The sequence below is a fragment of the Amaranthus tricolor genome, chromosome 4 (genome assembly GCF_026212465.1).
Source record: "Amaranthus tricolor cultivar Red isolate AtriRed21 chromosome 4, ASM2621246v1, whole genome shotgun sequence".
NCBI classification, from domain to species: domain Eukaryota; kingdom Viridiplantae; phylum Streptophyta; class Magnoliopsida; order Caryophyllales; family Amaranthaceae; genus Amaranthus; species Amaranthus tricolor.
In genome coordinates, this window is record NC_080050.1 from 644,869 (window position 1) to 664,712 (window position 19,844).

The 19,844-nt window shown below is 30.0% G+C and overlaps 2 protein-coding genes across 3 annotated transcripts; both read right to left on the reverse strand.

The window, feature by feature from the left end:
• Positions 1-663: 663 nt before the first annotated feature.
• Positions 664-7,213, reverse strand: LOC130811336 (AT-rich interactive domain-containing protein 1). Of its 2 annotated transcripts, XM_057677603.1 has the most exons (3): positions 6,902-7,213; positions 5,387-6,474; positions 664-2,092 (listed from the first exon to the last, which is right to left on the reverse strand). In XM_057677603.1, exons 2-3 carry the CDS (start codon positions 6,314-6,316, stop codon positions 1,277-1,279), a joined length of 1,746 nt encoding a protein of 581 aa, XP_057533586.1. In that variant the 5' UTR covers positions 6,317-6,474; positions 6,902-7,213; the 3' UTR covers positions 664-1,276. The 2 variants fall into 2 exon arrangements, with proteins under 2 accessions (XP_057533586.1, XP_057533585.1); XM_057677602.1 differs by having other exon boundaries at positions 5,387-7,213.
• A 6,200-nt stretch (positions 7,214-13,413) lies between these two features.
• LOC130810210 (protein DETOXIFICATION 34-like) lies at positions 13,414-17,785 on the reverse strand. The gene is made up of 7 exons (XM_057676187.1): positions 17,311-17,785; positions 15,962-16,587; positions 14,977-15,033; positions 14,663-14,901; positions 14,094-14,212; positions 13,611-13,697; positions 13,414-13,530 (listed from the first exon to the last, which is right to left on the reverse strand). Exons 1-7 carry the CDS (start codon positions 17,668-17,670, stop codon positions 13,414-13,416), a joined length of 1,605 nt encoding a protein of 534 aa, XP_057532170.1. The 5' UTR covers positions 17,671-17,785.
• Between the last annotated feature and the right edge of the window lie 2,059 nt (positions 17,786-19,844).

Genomic DNA, 19,844 nt, shown 5'->3' on the forward strand with positions numbered 1-19,844 from the left:
CTATTTAATCTCAGATTTATGTATTTTGATTGTTGATTCTAAATTAACTCTAACTAACTAATTCTAATATACATGTCATATAACATAATGCGACCAAAATGCTATATGTAATATGACTCTTTTAAATATCAGTTTTGGAATTTCTATTTATGCTAAATTGTTAAAAACAAATCAACTAACATTTGCTCGATCAGCTAAAAATAAACTCAACTAGTGATTATTTCTATAAACATATTTATTCAGTATAATTGTCAAAAATAAACCCAAGTACCCAACTACTATTTATTCCTAATTGCTTGATCACAAAGAAGCTTTGAACATGATTATAAACAATAGTAGTCCGTTTGGTAGGTAGTATTAAATGGTGGTAATAGTTGGTATAATTTTGGTTGAAAAATCTCTTATTGCCTTAATGGTCATGCTTATCCAACTTCAATCATCTCATTTTCTTCAAAAATTTCATTTCAATACATTACCATTGGAATAAGTGACATTAGGTGTTAATAGAAATTTGTATAAAAAAGAACTTTTTTATGATCGAAGTTTCATAAACATGAGAATAACATGAAATTTTTGATGAAATATTATGCTATAAATCATTCTCATTATCACTATTTAATACCACTAACCAAACAGACCATAGATAAATTACTTACAACGAAGCAAGCAAAGATTAGTTTATTAGGACAATTTTCCTGGCCCATTTTTTCTCACAAAAAGCAATAGTGAGAAATGAGAACACCAATAAGAAACGTCAGTGCCAAATCATTTGTAATAAGCGAAATCCATTGATGATGATGAATGAAGTAGAATCACTAAACAGAACAAAAGTATTTGAAAGAAAAACATAACAATATTCAGAAATATGCATAAACACACATCAACAAAATGCAACTGCAAACTTGACTTGATATGCAGCAGGCAAAATGCACATTCTGATCATCTGAAAACCGCCCTCGAGCATCCAAACACTCGATCTCGAAACTTAGCTCAGACGACATGAGCGTGTTTTTGATATATACAACCATTAGTTTAAACATCTGCATTCCTAAATGTATCGAGGAACAAGAAAGAAACCCGTTCATACACAACGCAGCATCAGAACAAGGTATACCTGCCAACTGTATCAAAAATCAAAACTGAGGTGGTATGTGGTGTTGCTAAACCGGGAAAAAAATTTGATTTGGCCGAACAAAAGTTAGTCGGAAAGATAGCCGTGTTCTTTGTATACTTCAAAAAATTACTCGCGTCCAAAGAATCGCGCTAAATGGTGTTGCTATTTCATGTTTAGGTGTAGTTTTGACGAAGATATGGATGGACGAGACTCAGCAGTGCGATATCCAAGAGAGTTGGTTGCGGATCTGTGTTCGGTTTCATCATCATCGCTGTCGATGTTCCGCGGTGTGAATCTATTCTGGAAAGCTCTACGACGCAGCACGAAGACATTAAAGTAGTAATTCACTTGATCGGTCCAGCTTTTTTTGGGCAACACCTCGCACATTTGTTTCCAAAAACGCTTGTGAAGAGAATATGGATTCTGTTTTACGATAGATATGAAGGTTTTCTCCTCCTCAGAAGTCCATGAAACGCTACATTCTTCACCCATTTTGTCAAACTTCCAAGCATAAAACGCGGAAGCTAGTTCATACTTCATATTCATTCTCGTTTTACCCACATGAAGTTTTACACATTCGGAGGAATCAGGAAATCGACACCCACAAGAATCTAACCTTCCCTTTCCAATAGGCTCTTTTTCGATCAGATGGGTGTTTTCCCTCTTCGCTAATGGCCAAACTTGAGTACCCAACCATTTCAGGTCGCTTTCAGAATCCACGCCTGTCCATTTAGGTACTACTGCCTGGAAATCTTCTCCGATAGGGATTCTTTGGCATGGACGATTTGTATAGATTGACGCAGTTGGTTGCTTGTCAATTTGAGCCCCTAGCCTTTGCCTTGGACGCCATACGTTTGCAGAAGGCGGTTTAAAATGGTTGGGGTTCAATGAGTTTTCAAAGAGGAGCCTGGGACTGGATCTTGGTCTCTCTGCTGCAGTGTTGTCATCAAACATGGATGGGTGCATTTTCTGCTTTTTCTACGAAATAAGATACCGAATCATCATTTCATATCATATAGTACTATATATATATATATATATATATATATATATATATATATGATTAAATAAGAAGGGTACTAAAAATAAGAAGGATGAAAATGATTTTTCTTAATCAATATATATGTATAAAGGGATACTATGTTAAAATTAAGAACATTCTTCAGATTTATCACATAGTGATTTAGCTCGATCGTGAACTTAGATTTTTTTTATCTTATTGAAATTAAGAATGTAGAATGCTTCTTATCCTTCTTATTTTGCACACGCTTTTTATTCATCCCTCCTCTCTCTATATATATATATGGGCATGTTCTATTGGAAAACCACATTTTTTTAGTACATTTTTAAAGAAAAAAGTGAAAATCATCCATTGGAAATTAAAAAAAGAAAGTCAAAGATGTAAACATACAGAAAAAGGAAAAAAATATTAACATATTAGAAGAAAATTATGGGTTAACAATGTTCAATATATTTATCTTATGTTAAAAGTATATAAAAAAAAGAAATATGATATACTCGTCATTTGCACATAATTAACAACATATTATTGATTTGTTCTCTATACACGTTTTAATATCATTGTATCATAAATATAATTAATTTTTTTTGAGGTGATACATTGAGATATATGATAAACTTACAATTACATTTAATGATTTTTATTTTTTAAAAAAATGTATCAAATTCCTTTAACAAATCATGCATGCGCACTTAAATCTTTTTTTTTTTTTAAATAGATTGAATTCATTGTCAAAGGCTGGTTTCTAAAATTTAAATATTTTATTTGAGAATAAAAAAGAACAAAAGGAATAATAAGCAAATAGCAATGGTTCAACTGATGTGATGTCTAAATAAGAAAAACTAGTTTTTGAACATTCAATTACACTTCAACAAGAAAAATTATCCCCTTGAAATTGCACTCTTAAGACCATCATGATTCAAACAACAAACAATCCCACAAAAGCACTTGTATCAAATAACATTCACACTTGTTAAGCATAGATAAGCATCACATCACATTGGCTACGTTGTAAAGATTTTTAAAAAAGAAAAACTGATATTTCTCGCGTTGTAAAGGTGTAAAAAACCGCTTTTTTAGCTGTTTTAAGAAATGTCTCAAGCTAACGACTATGTTCAACCTAACTTTGAGGAGACATGATCACCTAAAGAAGTCATAATGAATGTCAAGAGTACCCAATGCCTTAAAAGAGTTCCAAACCTTTGAATAAGGGAGTTTAGATACTAAGATATAGAAGTATCATAAATGTACCATATTTCATTTTTGTGATGGATTCTCTATCAAGAGATAAAAAACTAACCAGATATTCTCTTTATCCCCATGAAATTGCACCTACTTTTATTTTTGTTTGTCGCACTCACTTTATACCACTTTCTTACATTGTCCTTTCGACAACGATATTGTTTTTTTCTTTTAATCTTAACCACAAACTTATTATATTCATTCCTTACATCCACTCATTTTTTCCAATCGCTTGTGTTTTGTATTATTCTCTGATCACAAATTTTGCTACATTTTCCATTGTGAGGAGATGTCCCAATGATTTTACTACATTTCTTTTTATTATCATTTTTTTTTACTACATTTTCCACTCATTATCATTCCTTACATACCACTTTAGCATTATTGTGTTCTAAAAAAAGTTATACGGAAAAATTATTTTTTTATTATCATACGTGTAGAGAGTTCGGAAAATTAATTGTTGGTTGTGATTGTCAAATATATTTCGGAAAAAGGGTAAATTTAAGGCAACTTATATTACTCAAACTCTTTATTTGAACTTAAATACCTTCAAGGATATGAATAGGACACTTTAACCCTTCATCTTAGACCAATTGTACGAGATATAACGTGAATTAGCCAAGTTTGTAACATATTGGTGCCTGGAAAAGATTCTTCAAGCCATTTATTTTGGAAAATCATCTATGTCTTTTAAAAATCCACTATGAAACTAAGTTTATTTTCCCAAGAAAAATACTTTCAACGATAGGAAAATATGTGGTACACCCATGCCATTACTACTGCATAATAGATTCTCCCTCCTAAAGCATATGTTGTGCATAATACAGCAAGTCTCTCGAGAAACCGTCTTTCTGAAAGACAGCTCGCAAATGGCCAGCCCATTAATGTTTGATTAAAAACAAGTCATATTTAATAATAAACCGGCCCATTAGAGACGGTCTATGCAACTTTTAAGAAATCGTCTCTCACAACAATATCTCTACAAAAGTTGAGGGAGGTATATATGGTGGCAGAGCAGTGGGAAGTGGGGTGGAAGACAGTGTGATGGGAAGTATGGTGGTAGTGGGGTGGGAGGAAGGGTGGCTGTTGGGAAAAGATTATGTTTTTTATTTTTTGTCATTTTATTTTAGTTTTTCTTTTTTTTTATTGCTAATTACCTACAAAAGCAAGTCATAATTTGCACAACAATATTTGTAGGTAAGTTACTTTATAGTTTAGATTATTCATGATTAATAAAAAGTTAAGATTATCCTAGGAAAATCATTAAAAGATTGAATTATTCAAGGTAAATTTTCCTTTAATTTTTACTTTCTTAATTTTAATAGTGTTGTTTTTATGGAGACTTGGTAGACATATATATATATAGAGTCAAATAAATTGTTTTTAAAAAAGGTTAATTATAGGGAAGCTTCAACTCTATTTGTTAAATATAATTTTTACGATGATTCTAGTTCATTTTAGTATATATCATTTTAAAAATTCTATAGCTTAAATGGTTTTTAACTTTTTATATGGTGATTAATTTGCTAGTATATTGACAATTTAGCCCCTAATTCAAAATCTAAGCTTCGCCACTACATACATAGAAGAATCATAGTTCCAATCGACGTCTACTAAATGCAAGTGCCATATGCCAAACTTTATCATAAAGAAAATGGCTCATTTGGTTAGTGATACTAAATGGTGGTAATGGTTAGAATGATTTATAACGTAAAATTTCGTCAAAGATCCATGCTATTCTCATAGTGATGAAACTTTTATCACAAAAAAAAAATTTTTGTTTACAAAATTCCATTACCATCTAACACATTAAAGTGAATTTTACGAAGAAAATTAGATGATTGAAATTAGACAAGCATGGTCATCAAGGTAGTCAACAGATTTTTCAACCAAAATACACTTGTTTCAATGTCATTACCTCTGTTTATTACCATCTATCAAACGGGCGTAAATGGAGCAACATACACCAAACTTCATCAAAAAGTTAAGAGAAATGAATAGAAGAATACCTGATAAATAGATTGATCAGTGCTCATCTTCCTCTTCATGAACAGAGCTTCTCTAACCAACAAAACTTGCTTCCCAAAATTCTCATTTCCATATGCTGCTAACTTATGGATTTCAGGAATAATCCCAATTTTCGGGTCAGTAGGATTCTTAGAAACTTTAAACATCCAATGGAGCATTCCATATAGATCATCCCTCTTTCTCTTAAGACTTGAAACCTCCTTTGAAACACTAGAATCCATAACCAACTCCTCATCTTCATTTGAACATTTCTTAGAATCACAAGATAATTCACAACTCTTTACCACATTATCCGCCATACCAAATCCAACCGATGATCTCCCATCATCCGATACATCAGACGAAAAAACGCCCGCGTAACTCATCTCACTCTTTGTTTGTCTAAAACTATCATTCTCACCTGAAAACTCCACACCATCAACAAAACTCATCTCGGCATCCTGCTTCGACTTCGAACTATCTTCATTTGAATCCTCGTCTCCAAAACTCATAACAAACTTGTTCCAATCCACCTTCTCATTTTCATTGTTCTCCTCAGTTAATACATAGCTAATCCCACTCTTTTCCTCTTTCAAACAGTAAGAATCGGCGTTTTCCCTCATTCCTTCGATTACATTCGACACGAAACTACCATACTCTGACCCTAGTGCCATCAAAACCCCTTTCGACCACACGCCAGTATTGAACCGATTCGCGCTCTCACTGCTTGGCAATTTCACTAGCCAACTCTCAAGTGAATCTAAATATTTCAGATAAATCAATTTTAAAGCAGACCCAAATCCATAACCTAAACCATAAAGCAAACCCACCTCATTCCACAGCTTTTTACTTGAAATCGCGTCAAACCCACCTTTTAATTTCACAACAAAATACAGTTTAAGCAAATCAATTGAATGCCCATTTCCAAGCATCGGAGGTACAGGTCGGGAACATTTACAACTTTCTTCTAAGAAAACGGAAATCAATTCAACAAATGCATGTTTAAAATCAGATTCTGCACTACTAAAAGACCAAATTGATGATAATTCGAGCTTTTTAATGGACTTACATCCTTCTAACTTCGACCACCCTGCCATTGATTTTCAAATTCAAACCCTAAACCAAAAATTACTTTACATTGCAAAAAATCCAAAATACAAACAAAACCCACATAATAAAACAGCTTAAAACAACAAAATTCGTATAAATCTAAACAATGTCTACAATTTCATCAACTATGTAATTAGGGTTTTGGTTTATGATGTGATCAATCTCAATTTCAAGCTCGATTGATCAAAAATAGGACATGGGTATTTACAAAAACACAATTGAGAAAAGGGTTGAAGTAAAAAAAATAGAGGGAGAAAGCGGGAAGTTTGAAAATTTTGAACATTTTCAAGGGTTTTCACCCCCCCCGTTCCCCACAAAAAAATACAGTCCTCGAAAAAAAATCGAATAGTGAGATGTCTTATTTGGAATTCTAGAGAGAGAAAGAAGAGAGATATAGGGAGACGTACCAGAGAAAATTAAGAGAAATGGAGACTTCCTTGACCTTTCTTTCTCTCTTCCTATGCTTGGCTTGGCTTTTGGCCCTTTTTGGCCCTTTGTTGTATATTTTGTGTATTTGTTTTGGGTGCCCTAAAAAAATTGAGATTTAGAATTTGGGTGTAGGGAAAACTAATGAGTTAGAGGTTGATTTGAGAGATTTTAGGGATTTTATAGGAGAGGAATTTATAAGAAAGGGTTAGAGAAGGAATTAGGGATTTTATAGGAGAGGAGAGGAAAAGTTTTGGGTTTGGGGGGTGAAGAAGAGAGAGAATTTTTTTTATTGATTTTGTAAATTTTGGAACTTTTTCATTAGGTTTGGTATTTGATTTATATGAGAAGGAAAAGTGCTTAACTATGGTTAATATTTAACTAGAGTGTTTAATTAGAATGGAGAATTTTATAAATCATTGAGTCTATACATATTAGGTTATTTTTGAAATTTGAAATTTAAATTATTTGTCTTATATGTAAATTTGTATTGTTGATTTGTGTTTTTGACTTATCATATTCCTATTGTTAGTATTTTGTGAGGTTTTGATTTAATTTTATGGAAAAGTTTCATTAGATTGTTATTTGATCTCAATTTTTATGAATTTTTTTTGTTATTATTCTGATGTAGATGTTGTATGACTCTTTTATCAATGAATTATCATCAGTTTTAAAAGTATATTCAATATACTATTAACAAAAATGTAATCTGTGATATGACTATCTAAGTATGAAATCATTATACTTCCTCCGTTCCATATTAGTTGCAACGTTAGAATACGACACTATTCATTCATCACTCTTAATTTGTGATTAATTTTTAATCTATAAGTTAAAACATAGTCAAGGAAGATCTTGTTTGATTTGTCTTATTGTAAAAATTATTAATATAAAATTTTATAATTTTTTTATTATACGTAATCATAGATATTAAGGATTGAATTAATGCATTGAACTGCGTGAAAAAACAAATATTACAAGTATTATGAAACGGAGGAAATATATTTTACTTACGCTACTAGTCGATACATATGTAAGAATATAAGGTAAATACTTAACCGTTAACCCTATTTGGTTGAAACAGCCTAAACACTAATAATATTGTAATAACACCATTAAAGTATCAACAAAAGATATAATGATTAAGACCGTCACGACCTGAGATTCAAGATGACCTTAAAATTCATGTCTGTGTTGTAAGAATTACTTATATTGAAGTTTAATTTAATTTATAGACCTTTGAGAATTGAAATAATTTTAAGATACAACTTGTTCAAAATAACTATTTAATACTATTACAAAACATGTCTTGTGATAAATATCCTCGCCGATGCACTTAGCCCACAATACTTATAAACATAGGAATTTGTTGAATTCATCATCAACCTGCACTCTACATATTAAATCTAACTTATATTATTGTAATTTTTAAGGCCTTATTCTCTTCAACTTATTATTTTATTGAAATCAGATCGGTCAGATAAGACCAGACTAGACCAGATCAGATAAGAACTATTCAGGTCAGATCAGAACTGTTTTGATCATATCATAACTGTTCAGATTAGTTCAGAACTGTTCTGATCAGATCAGAACTTATTACTTGTTCTCCGTTAGGTTTGTCTAAAGATTTTTCTACAGGAGAATGATTAGATTTAAGAAAGCTTTGTATGGGTTAAAACAATCTCCAACAGCATAGTTTGAGAGATTTACTTATGCTATAAAAAAGCTCGGGTACAAGCAAAATAATTCAGATCACCCACTCTTCTTAAAAAGAAGAGGAAATTTGAGTGCATGTCTCATTATATATATGTAGATGATATGATTATCACAGAAAGTGATAACGAAGAAATAGGAAGTCCAAAGAAAAAAATTATTTCCAGAATTCGAGATGAAAGATCTTAGAAGATTAAAATAATTATTGGGGATTAAAGTATTTAGATAAAAAAAAAGGTATTTTCATTTCTCAAAATAGATATATTCTTGATTTCTAAACAGAATTAGGGATGTTAGATTGTAAACGTGCAGATACTCAAATAATGGTGAATCAAGGATTACAAATTATCAACGGAGCAAAACAACAAATCATACAAGATACCGAATTATGGAAGGAAAATTGATTTATCTATCCTCTACATCTAGATATCATAAAATCTATTAATTTTGATGTATAATAACATATGGGAGACTTAGGATGGTTGTGTTGTTTGTGTTTTTTGATTGGATTAAAAATGTTTATATTGTAATTTGAAATCAAGGAAATAATTAATGATTATATCAACTGAATATTTACACAATTTAATTACATCCGTTTACAATACTAAACCTCAAAGTTAAATTGAAACAAATAAACTGATATTTAAAATCAGTCAATCATAATGTGTCAATTTTAATAAATATGACAAATCCTTTTTACATATACCAATAATAAATTCATTTTTCAATTACAATTATGTATTTAAGGAAAAAAATTATTAATAATTTTAATTAATCTACATTTAAGGAAAAAATACTGTATTATTACAATTATTTAATTAAATAAGAATCTTGAATCATACTATTTATGAATTTTGCTATAAAAAGACAAATGACAGGTTTTGAGAGCTTTGTCAAATGTTATTATGGTTAACACATTATTATGTGTCAATTAATTAAATAATTAATTGTCAAAATTAACAGATCATTTTAACCAGGTTTTAAAAAAAAGGTTTAATTATTCTAAAGATCTTATGAAAACAAAATGTTATTCCTAAATAATATAGTTTAGAGAGTAATTGTCAATTTATCATGTATTATTGTCATACCTAGGGATTTATTTAAAGAATTTATTTTAAATATTTTGATATCATAATAGGAGTATATAATGTCATCATAATATATTATAGAAACTTAATGTTATATGGTAACTATAGTTATGAAAAAATTCTGTTTATTCATTTTACTAAATAAAAGATATTGATTATGTAGAAAATTATTCTATTTTATCAAATATTTCTTTGAATTATACTTCTATATGAAGATTAGTTTAGAATATGCATTTGTATAAATTATTAAAATTTACATATTTGTTGCTCTATAAATAGTACGTTAGTTATCAATTAATGTTAATACGAGGACACATAATTGATAAAAAAATACCAGCTAAAAAATAGGCTTTATTTCTATTTATTTTTGTATCTTATATTATATATTTACTTATAATTAGAAAAATGTTAGTCATGATTTTATAATTAGCTTTATCATCATCGTCACATCGTTGTTGTTCGTCCTGAAGTACTTAACTAAAAGTATTTTGGTTATTTATAATATTTGTGACCACCAATTAATTTGTAGATTGATAAAATTATTAGTTTCAGTTTTTAAATTTTATGTATAGTCAAATATATTTAATAGATTTAGTTAATGAATGATCAAAATTTACTTAAGTATCGTAGAAAAAGATCATTTAAACAAAAGGACACATAGAAAAACCATTTAAATTAATTTTCTATGGTTTAAGTTTAGCAACATTGTTTTGTTTAAGTTTTTTTTGTATTCTATAGAAAATGTGTTTATAATTGTAAATTGCCAAATTAGGGAATGACGAATAGAACGAGATATATGAAAAAGAATTATGTAATTTAAGAGATAAATCAATTATGTTTAATATACAAAATAGTTTTTTTTAGAGAACTTACAAGACAATTCTATTTCCCATGTTTATATCATTACAAACTATTTAAGTTTATTATACAAATGAATGATGTCATATCACCGCATATTAACAATTATTACTTTATCTTTAGCACCATTTTAATTAATTTTTCTGTTTAAGTTTTTTAAATTTTGTATTCGATCTATGGAAATTCATACAATATTATAAAAAACTAGGAAGATTCCACATGGCGTTTTTGTAGAGTTTTGCTCAATGTAGCATTTTTATAGGTTAGAGTTTTGCTAAATGTAGCATTTTTATGGGTTAAAATGTAATTGTGTGATATTTAAAAGATTTTATTACGTTAATTATGATTTAAGTATTAAAGGTAAGTTTTAAAAAAAATTATTAGATCAAATCATGTATCCAACACTATAAAAACTTAAAAAATTTCAAATGACGATTTTATAAAGTTTTGCCAAATGAAGCATTTTTATAGGTTCAAATGTAATTGTCTGATATTCAAAAGATTTATTGCATTAATTATGATTTTATCTTTCAAAAAAAAATATGATTTTAAGTATTAAAGGTAAATTTTCAAAAATATTTTATTAGATTAAATCATACAATCATACAATACTATAAAAGATCAAGAAAATTGCAAATGATGATTTTATAGAGCTTTGCTAAATGAAAACTTTTTTACAGGTTAAAATGTGATGTGGGCCATTCAAATCATGTTCACCATAATATGCAACTGCATCTTTTTTAAAATTTTTATTTATAGGTATTTTTATACTAACAAATTTCGTGCATTGCAGAAATTTGTATACTAGTTTGTTTATATTACAGATCGCAACATTATAGGGAACGATAAATACTACAAGCTATATCAAAAAGAATTTATATGTAATTTGATAGACAAATCAATGAATCAATTATATTTTACTTACAAGACAATTTTTTTAAAAACTTATAAGACAATTTTTTTAAAAACTTATAAGACAATTTCATTCCACATGTTTAAGATCATTTACAAACTATTTTAGTTTATTAATAAAAGATGTCATATCACTATAGTCCATATAATAACAATTATTACTTCATCTTTAGTACATAGTATGTTTATTATTACACAATCTTGGAAAACTATATTTATTATATCTTTTTTAAAAAAACTTCGTGCATTGCAAGAGATTTTATGCTGGTAGTTTAATAACTTACAAAAAAAAATTATATGTAAGTAAGGAACTATTTTTTTAAAAAATATATTAATTTAGTTTATTAAATGATGTTTGAATTAGGTTAAAATTAAAACCCAATAAATTAATTTGAATCGATTGAAAAAAAACTTAATTCATTCATGAATAGTTAGTTTATTTTATTTAATAGAAGAGACCATCAAAAATGTATTTTAGTATAATTTTAGAGTTAGATCGGTATAAATATTTTTGTAAGTTATATTGTAAATATCCAAAGTAATTATTTTATTAAAAAACTCAATATAGAATTTACTTACTATTATTAAACAAATGATTATATTTTTCTTGCGATCGTTCTTTAAAAATTTTATTTATACATACCTCTATATGAAATTTCGTTCATCACACGGGCTTCTAAACTAGTTTAATTATATTTATAATATCCATTAACTGATTTATTCCTATTTTCTATAGATTGTAATTAATTTTAATTATTTGAGATTAATTAATTTGACCATTTTTATGTACTAATTGGTATTAGCTATATATATAGTTTATATGATTAATTATACTAAAGGAAAATTGCCCAGATATAATTCAATCTTATATTGATTTTCTTATAACAATTCCAACTATAATTAACTGTGAATATTCTTAACTATAGAGATTGTTGTTAAGAATGCACCAAAGTGACTTATGACATGTAAAACAAGTAATTTTGCGAAAAAATTCAAAAGTAAAAACAAAATGAAATTATCAAAATAAAATTGAAATAAAAAGAGAAATCAGGTAAGTTTTCTTTTGGTTTTTCCTTTTAATTTTTATTATTTCTATTTTTTATTTTATTTTTTCTTTTTTCGTAACAATTTACCTAATAAAATTGGACATCATTTGGGCAACAATGTCGCTAGATAACTGACCATAAGGTTGGAATTATTCATGGTTAATTAAATATTGATATTTCTATAAAAAAAATCTATAAAATGTTGGATTATTTTAGGTATTTTCTCCTTAATTACTTAAAATTACTCTAAATTGTCTATTTAATTATATAATTGTGTTTGTAATAATTTTTTATGTTATTTACCCTGTGATGTATACATTGAAAAATTTAGATATATAACTGCCAACTTTTCCAATTGAACTTATATAAATCAACAATTAACACATTCCTACGTTATACGAACACATATACTAATATAAAAGTATATACAACTTCGTACAACAAAATGGAATAACAATAATACTACTTTCAACTATTGATTTTTAATTATGATTAATTCATTTATACAAATATGCCACAATAAATCATTAAAGATGTGCATCACACGGATACTGTAATTATTTATACAAACAAACGTACATATTTATTATTGATCGATTAATCCTCGTTAAATCAACCCCTTAAATGATATCTAATCGATCAATAATACAACTTACAAAACATGATGACATTTAATTGGTCATAATAGAAAAAATTTTCGACTACTAATCGACCATATTTGTGCAGCGTTGTTTATATAGATGTTTATTTTAGTTATTGAATCGATTTTAGATCAGGTTAAATTCGAATTTTGTGTTCACGTGAATTTTTATATCATTATAAATCTATTTTTAAAGTTAGTTCAAAATCGAAATCAATTATAAAATTTTTAACCAGTTAGTCAACATATGATTCAGAGGGGACTATAACCAAGGCAAGAGACTTTCTTTCATCATATACTGACTCTTCTACTTGTCCACCCCATATTCTCATTCTTTCTGAAGCTTCTTCTACCTGTGGATTAATTAACCACTAAGGAAATTAATATTGACATTTGGAACAAAATAAAAAAAAAAAAAAAAATAGAATATTACCTCTTTGTTCCAATTCGTTTTGTAAACTATGTAGGCTAGGATAAATGTTTGAAGACTGGTCCCACAAATCATTCCAATCCAAATACCCTGATAACACTCAATCATATTAAGTTTGGCAAGGGGATTCAGGTTCGAACCTGTTTAGGTTATTGTTCAGATCATTTAATTAAAAACCTATAAATATTAAATGGTGTAAAATATAGCATAAAAGAATGTCAACCTAGTTGGTTAAACACGCATGGCCTAGAGGTGTTCATTCGAGTCATTTGATCGAAATCTGATCAGATGTTTTGGGTCGGTTTAAAATCGAGTTTTATATCACATTAATTTTTATATAATTTTAAATTTATTTTAAAGTCAGGTCAAATCGAATTTAATTATAAAGTCGAGTAAATTTCCAATCGTCCGTGTATCGTAGACACCTTATGCATAGATGAAATAATTGAAATGACAAAGGATTATGTATAAGCAATAACAATATACCTCCACACCTAAAGAAGTTTTGTAACCAAGTAAAAATCCGAGAGGTAATCCAATAACATAGTAAGAAAACAGGTTTATGTATGCAACTAAAGCCTGCCACCCTCCTCCAACAGCAACACCTAAATAATAATAGAACCAAACATACTCAAAATCATTAATATCATAATCTAATTAATAATTTTTTCGTTTCATTAAATGGGTTCCATCCAGGTAGGAATTTAGAGTTCAGATCTACAACCAATCTCACCTTGTTAATAATCATCTGTAACTTCAGATTATGGGGACAAAGATTTTTAAAGTCCTATTTATTCTAAAATTACTTTAAATATAAAAAAGCATACAAACAAATCACTTAAAAAGTGTTGCTTGGAACCGGGTTTGAATAGCACTATTTAATATTTAAGGTCCCTTATTTCTGGAAGCCCTAGATTGTTGGCTATCCGAAATGGGCTAAAAGGCAGCCATGCTTCAGATAGACGATAAGTACATATGACTCAACGAGTTATTGAAATACGTAATCGAGAATCGGACTTATCGAAATAAGAGACATAAATATGATTGAAATGTACCTGATATGACTGGCTGGACACTATTGAGAACCATAGTAATGCCCAGAAGATAAGCTAAATGAGCAACAGCTCTTTGCATTTCTTTACTTTCTGTAAAGATTACAGCAAAATGGTTCCTTGTGAGCATCACACTGAACATAAAAACTAGACCTATGCAAAGCGACTGAGCCACGGTCACAAAAACCGAGTACTTGGCTGCCCTTGGATGCCCTGATCCGAGCTCATTTGAGACTCGAACCCTGAAAAGTTTAGCTAGTTTTAGCACATAACCAAATAGTTGTTGTAGAATTTGTAGATATAATTAAGGACATTACCCTATAGCTGCATTGATTCCTATGAACATCATGCCTTCCCATCCATTTACATTCATGCTGCATAATAATGACATTTGATTAAGTTTAGCTCCAACGCATACCCAAGTCTTTGGTGTACTAATTGGTTATGTTCGGCAAATGACTGTGTGGAGCTATTGGTTGGAGTTACGTTGTTGGTCGAAGCTCTTGACTTGTTTGACTAGTTGGAAGATTGGCTGATTAGTCAAACCAGACAGTTTCTACCCCCAACGGCTCGAGCCAACAATGATTTGCCAAACAAGCACACATTTTGTTTAAGCTTATGTCCAATGCATACACGTTGGGTTTGTTTGGAAAATGACTATGTGGAGCAATTGGTTGGAGTTACGTTGTTGGGAGAAGCTCTTGTCTTGTTTGACTAGTTGGAAGATTGGCTGATAAGTCAATACTTACAGTTAGTCAGACCAGACAGTAACTGCACCCAACAGCACAAGCCAACAATGATTTGCCAAACAAACACATTTTGTTCAAGTTGAACTCCAATGCATACCCATGTCTTTGGTATACTAATCATGTTGGGTCTGCTTGGCAAATGACTGTGTGGAGCTATTGGTTGGAGTTACGTTGTTGGTCGAAGCTCTTGACTTGTTTTGACAAGTTGGAAGATTGGCTAATCAGTCAATACTTCCAACTAATTAAACCAGACTGTAACTACACCGAACAGCTCCAGCTAACAATGATTTGCCAAACAAACACACATTTTGTTTAAGTTTAACTCCAATGCATATCCATGTCTTTGGTATACTAATCACATTGGGTCTGTTTGACAAATGACTGTGTGTAGCTATTGGTTGGAGTTATGTTAGCTCATATCTTGTTTGACTAGTTAAAAACTTATCTGATTAGTCAATATTTATAGCTAGTCAAACCAAACAAGAACTACACTCAGCAGCTCCAGCCAACAATCATTTGTTTGTTTAGGTAAACAAAAAGTATATAAGCATACCAAATAGATAGGGAACCCACAGCAAGAACAGGATCTTGAAGGTGTCCAGTAAGAATAATAATACTCATGAAGTACCAAATCTCCAAGCAAATCATGACAGCAGAAGCAAAAGACAGCTTAAAAAAAGGCCAAAGGTCTTGGAAAGCCAAACAAGAGAAGCCAGTCCAAGCATCCTTACACCAACCAAATACATAAAACATTTGAGCCAAAGCAATCCCCCAAGCAGAGATATTAAAGGCCAATGCAGCACCCATAGTAGCCCATCCGAACACCTCAATGAAAAAATAAAGCATTACGACATGAGCGATCAAGGCCATGAGACCGGCATAGGCCATGATTGCTACATTGCTTTGCGCTTGTAAGAATTTTTGGGTCGGAAAATTTATGGCAAGTGAAAACATTTGAGGGATACATTGTATGGTGAACTTCCCTGCTAACTCCGCTATATCAGGCTCCTGACCGAGGAGCCTGAGGATCGGAGTAGCATATAAGTAGAGTGGTAAAAGTGCGAAACAAGCACCAAGCAAGATTAGCCATGATCTTTGCATGTATACTCCTAGCATCTGTATTTGTCCTGCTCCATAGGCTTGCCCACATAACGTCTCTAATGCACTTCCCATGCCTAACTGTGAAATCACATAAAAGATCAGTTACATATATATTTATATCTCATATTAGTTGTGGATTATCGTTTAATTACATCATTAGATCAACGTTATTTCTTATTTACGTGAAGCTGCACCTGTACATGATGTTTGTGTACATCTGATCCCCTAAACCCCACTTTTGGTTCATGCCCCTTCACGTGATCCGAGGTCTTTGCGCTGAAAATGTGGATGTTGCACAAGCTCTCCTCATAATCATTGATATCGGTTTTGTCCCTAACATCTTTGTTATTTAGATGTGGATTATTTTTAATTACACTATTAGATCAATTTTATTTCTTATATATGTGAAGTTGCACATAATATTTGCTACCAATAGTCAATCAGAAACAACCTCACTTTTTTAGTGTTGTGACTAACAAGAGTAAGGTCGCATACATCCGACCCCTAAACCGAACTCTAGGTTCATGCCCCTTCACGTGAGAGCTTTTTGGGGCAGAAAGTGTGGATGTTTCACTTAAAATGAAGAGTATAAGAAAAAAAGAACCCTTACAATGTCAAAACATTGACTAAATTAAAAATTTAAACTGATAATTATAACCTTAATATATATTATAAGTTTCTTTCCAAGACCCAAACTCCCAATTAGCCAAAGAGAGACACAAAAGTAGGAAGCTATAAATGCAACATGAAAACTTAACTAATAGAATAAAAACCAAAGAGTTCTATTTAAGGAAAGCTTACCATGAAACCAAAAACAAAACTTCCAAAAACAGAAAGAGCAACAGCCACAGCAGAGAGCTCGACATCTCCAATGTGTCCAACAAATATATTAGTAAAAGAATTAATACCATAATTACTAAGTATATTAAAGGCAATTGGTCCTGCAATAACCCATAATTTATAAGACTCTTCCCACCATATATACTTAACATCTTCAAAACTATTTATAGGAGGGTAATCTCCTCCACCCTCTTCCTCCTCGTCTTCCACCTCCTCCTCCTCCGCGGTCATGAGCACCGCAGACTGTGCAGGGTGGAGCTCCGTCATGGGCCCACCACCCATCATGGGTGTCTCCATTTCATCATTATCCACCTCTTGCATGGAAGAAGGAAAGGCATGTACATTGCCAATTCCTTTCTTCCATGCATTTTTTTCACCAAATTCTATTTCCTTAGCTATTTTTGCTATCTTTTTGTATTACAAATTTTGATTGAAATATTTGTCCTACTATTTCTCATTAATTATATCATCATCATCATATTCAGTGTATTCCGCTCATAGGAATAAGGGCGTGTGAAGCGGGAAGGAAGACGACAACCCATACACTTGAAGAATAAAAAAACTTTTATAGAAAATCCGCTCATAAAAAACTATAATCAAGACGTGAAATGAAAAGGAATGCGACAATCCATACCCATAAAACCAAAAAACTTTTACAGAAAATTATATGATCAGATAAAAAATAAAGCAAAAAAGGCAAGAAAACAAGAAATTTTACAGGAAATTTTGTAAGAAAATTGTAAATTAGAGTTTTGTTTCTATAATTTGATGATGATCATGGGTTTTTTTTTTATGTTTTGTTTATGTTTTCAAGGATTCTACTCCATGAGATAAAAAAGGAATGGTTAATGGTTTGGTAGTCGTATATGGTTTCTAAATATAGTAAGTTGGAAGAAAATAAACTTAAATATGGATATATAATGAGAGTTCCTGATACTTTGGGAAATGCTTTCTTTTTTTTTTTTATGCAATCCTGGATTTTAGCTTAATTTTCTCTTTTTAAGGATAGCATAAATGAAAAGTAAACATATATTTTCTCAGTAAATTAAATATACAATCAAATTCAAGATTATGTAAGTCTATCAGGATTCTGACTTATCAGAATATTAATGTGGAATTTATTTACTTGGGTGTGTTCGACTGCGTTGACCTGTGCATCATTTTGTCATAAAACTAAAAAAAATAAAAGTTGCGAAAATATTAAAAGCTTAGAGAGGAGGTGTTTGAATAAGATGGTCAAATAGTCAAATTATCTAATGTTATATTGTTTGGTAAATTAGTTTGTTGAAACAATTTGCTATTATGAATCTCCTATTTTACAACAAATTGCTCACATCAGCATGTTTGAAGTCAGCTGGTCAAATCAATTGGTAAAATTAATTAGTTAAATCAGTCACTTCAATCAGCTATTAGCTATAAACTATTGGTCGTTTGCCAAACAATTTTGAATCATCTATATGGCCCAACTTTACCATACTTGTTTGATTATTGGTACTAAATGATTGAAATGGTAGAAAAAACTTAATGTAAATTAGCTAGAAAACTATACTTAATATGATTTATGATCATATTTGTCCTACTCTAATCATGCTTTTTTCTTTACAAAATTATCTATTCTCATTAATTATGTAACACCCGAATTTTCTCCCTTTCTTCACGACCAAAACCGTAAAGGACGGGAGGAAATTCGGGTGTTACAAATTACTACTTGAAAATGTGTTATAAGGGGTGTTTATACGTCTTATATTAGTATTCTGAATTCATCTCTACGTATTATTACAAAATCTTATATTTCTATATCTTAATTCCTAATCTCACCAAATTATCTCTGACGAAAACTGTAAAAATTAATCATAGAGTTTCATAAATAAAACTGTCACATGGAACATTCCATGTAAACTTACTACCATAATTAAAATTTGTTGCCTTAAATCTTAATGGAAACGTACAAAAAAGGAGCATAGGGGTGCTAATTAATGAAATAAAATAATATTTTACAATATTATTATATTTTACGTTTTTATTTTGTTTCATTAATTAATAATAATAACAAGAATAAATTTTAGCAGAGAAGTAAATAAAGGCATAAATATGATTTAATTCCAGCTTGTACCCCAGGAATCTAACGGTTAAGATGGTTAAAGCTTTAATTAATGCACAAATTTGTCTTTGCTAAAACCGACAATACCACCTTTTTATTTATTTTTTTTATAATTATAGCTAGGCTGTAAAAAGAAGGGAAATAATAAAAATCGAAACTATAATTTTTACCTTAGAAAATTAATATTTAGTCCAACTAAGACGAATTTCAATTGTCATTATTTTTTTTTTCCGATTGATTATAAGGTGTTTGACAAAATAGTTTATTGAATAATTTTAGCTTATTTTGTTACAAATAGAGATTTAGATGGTCAAATCATTCAACATTAATACTTGATAAATTAGCTGGTATAAACAATTTATTGTTATCAATAAGATGTTTTTGAACAAGCTCC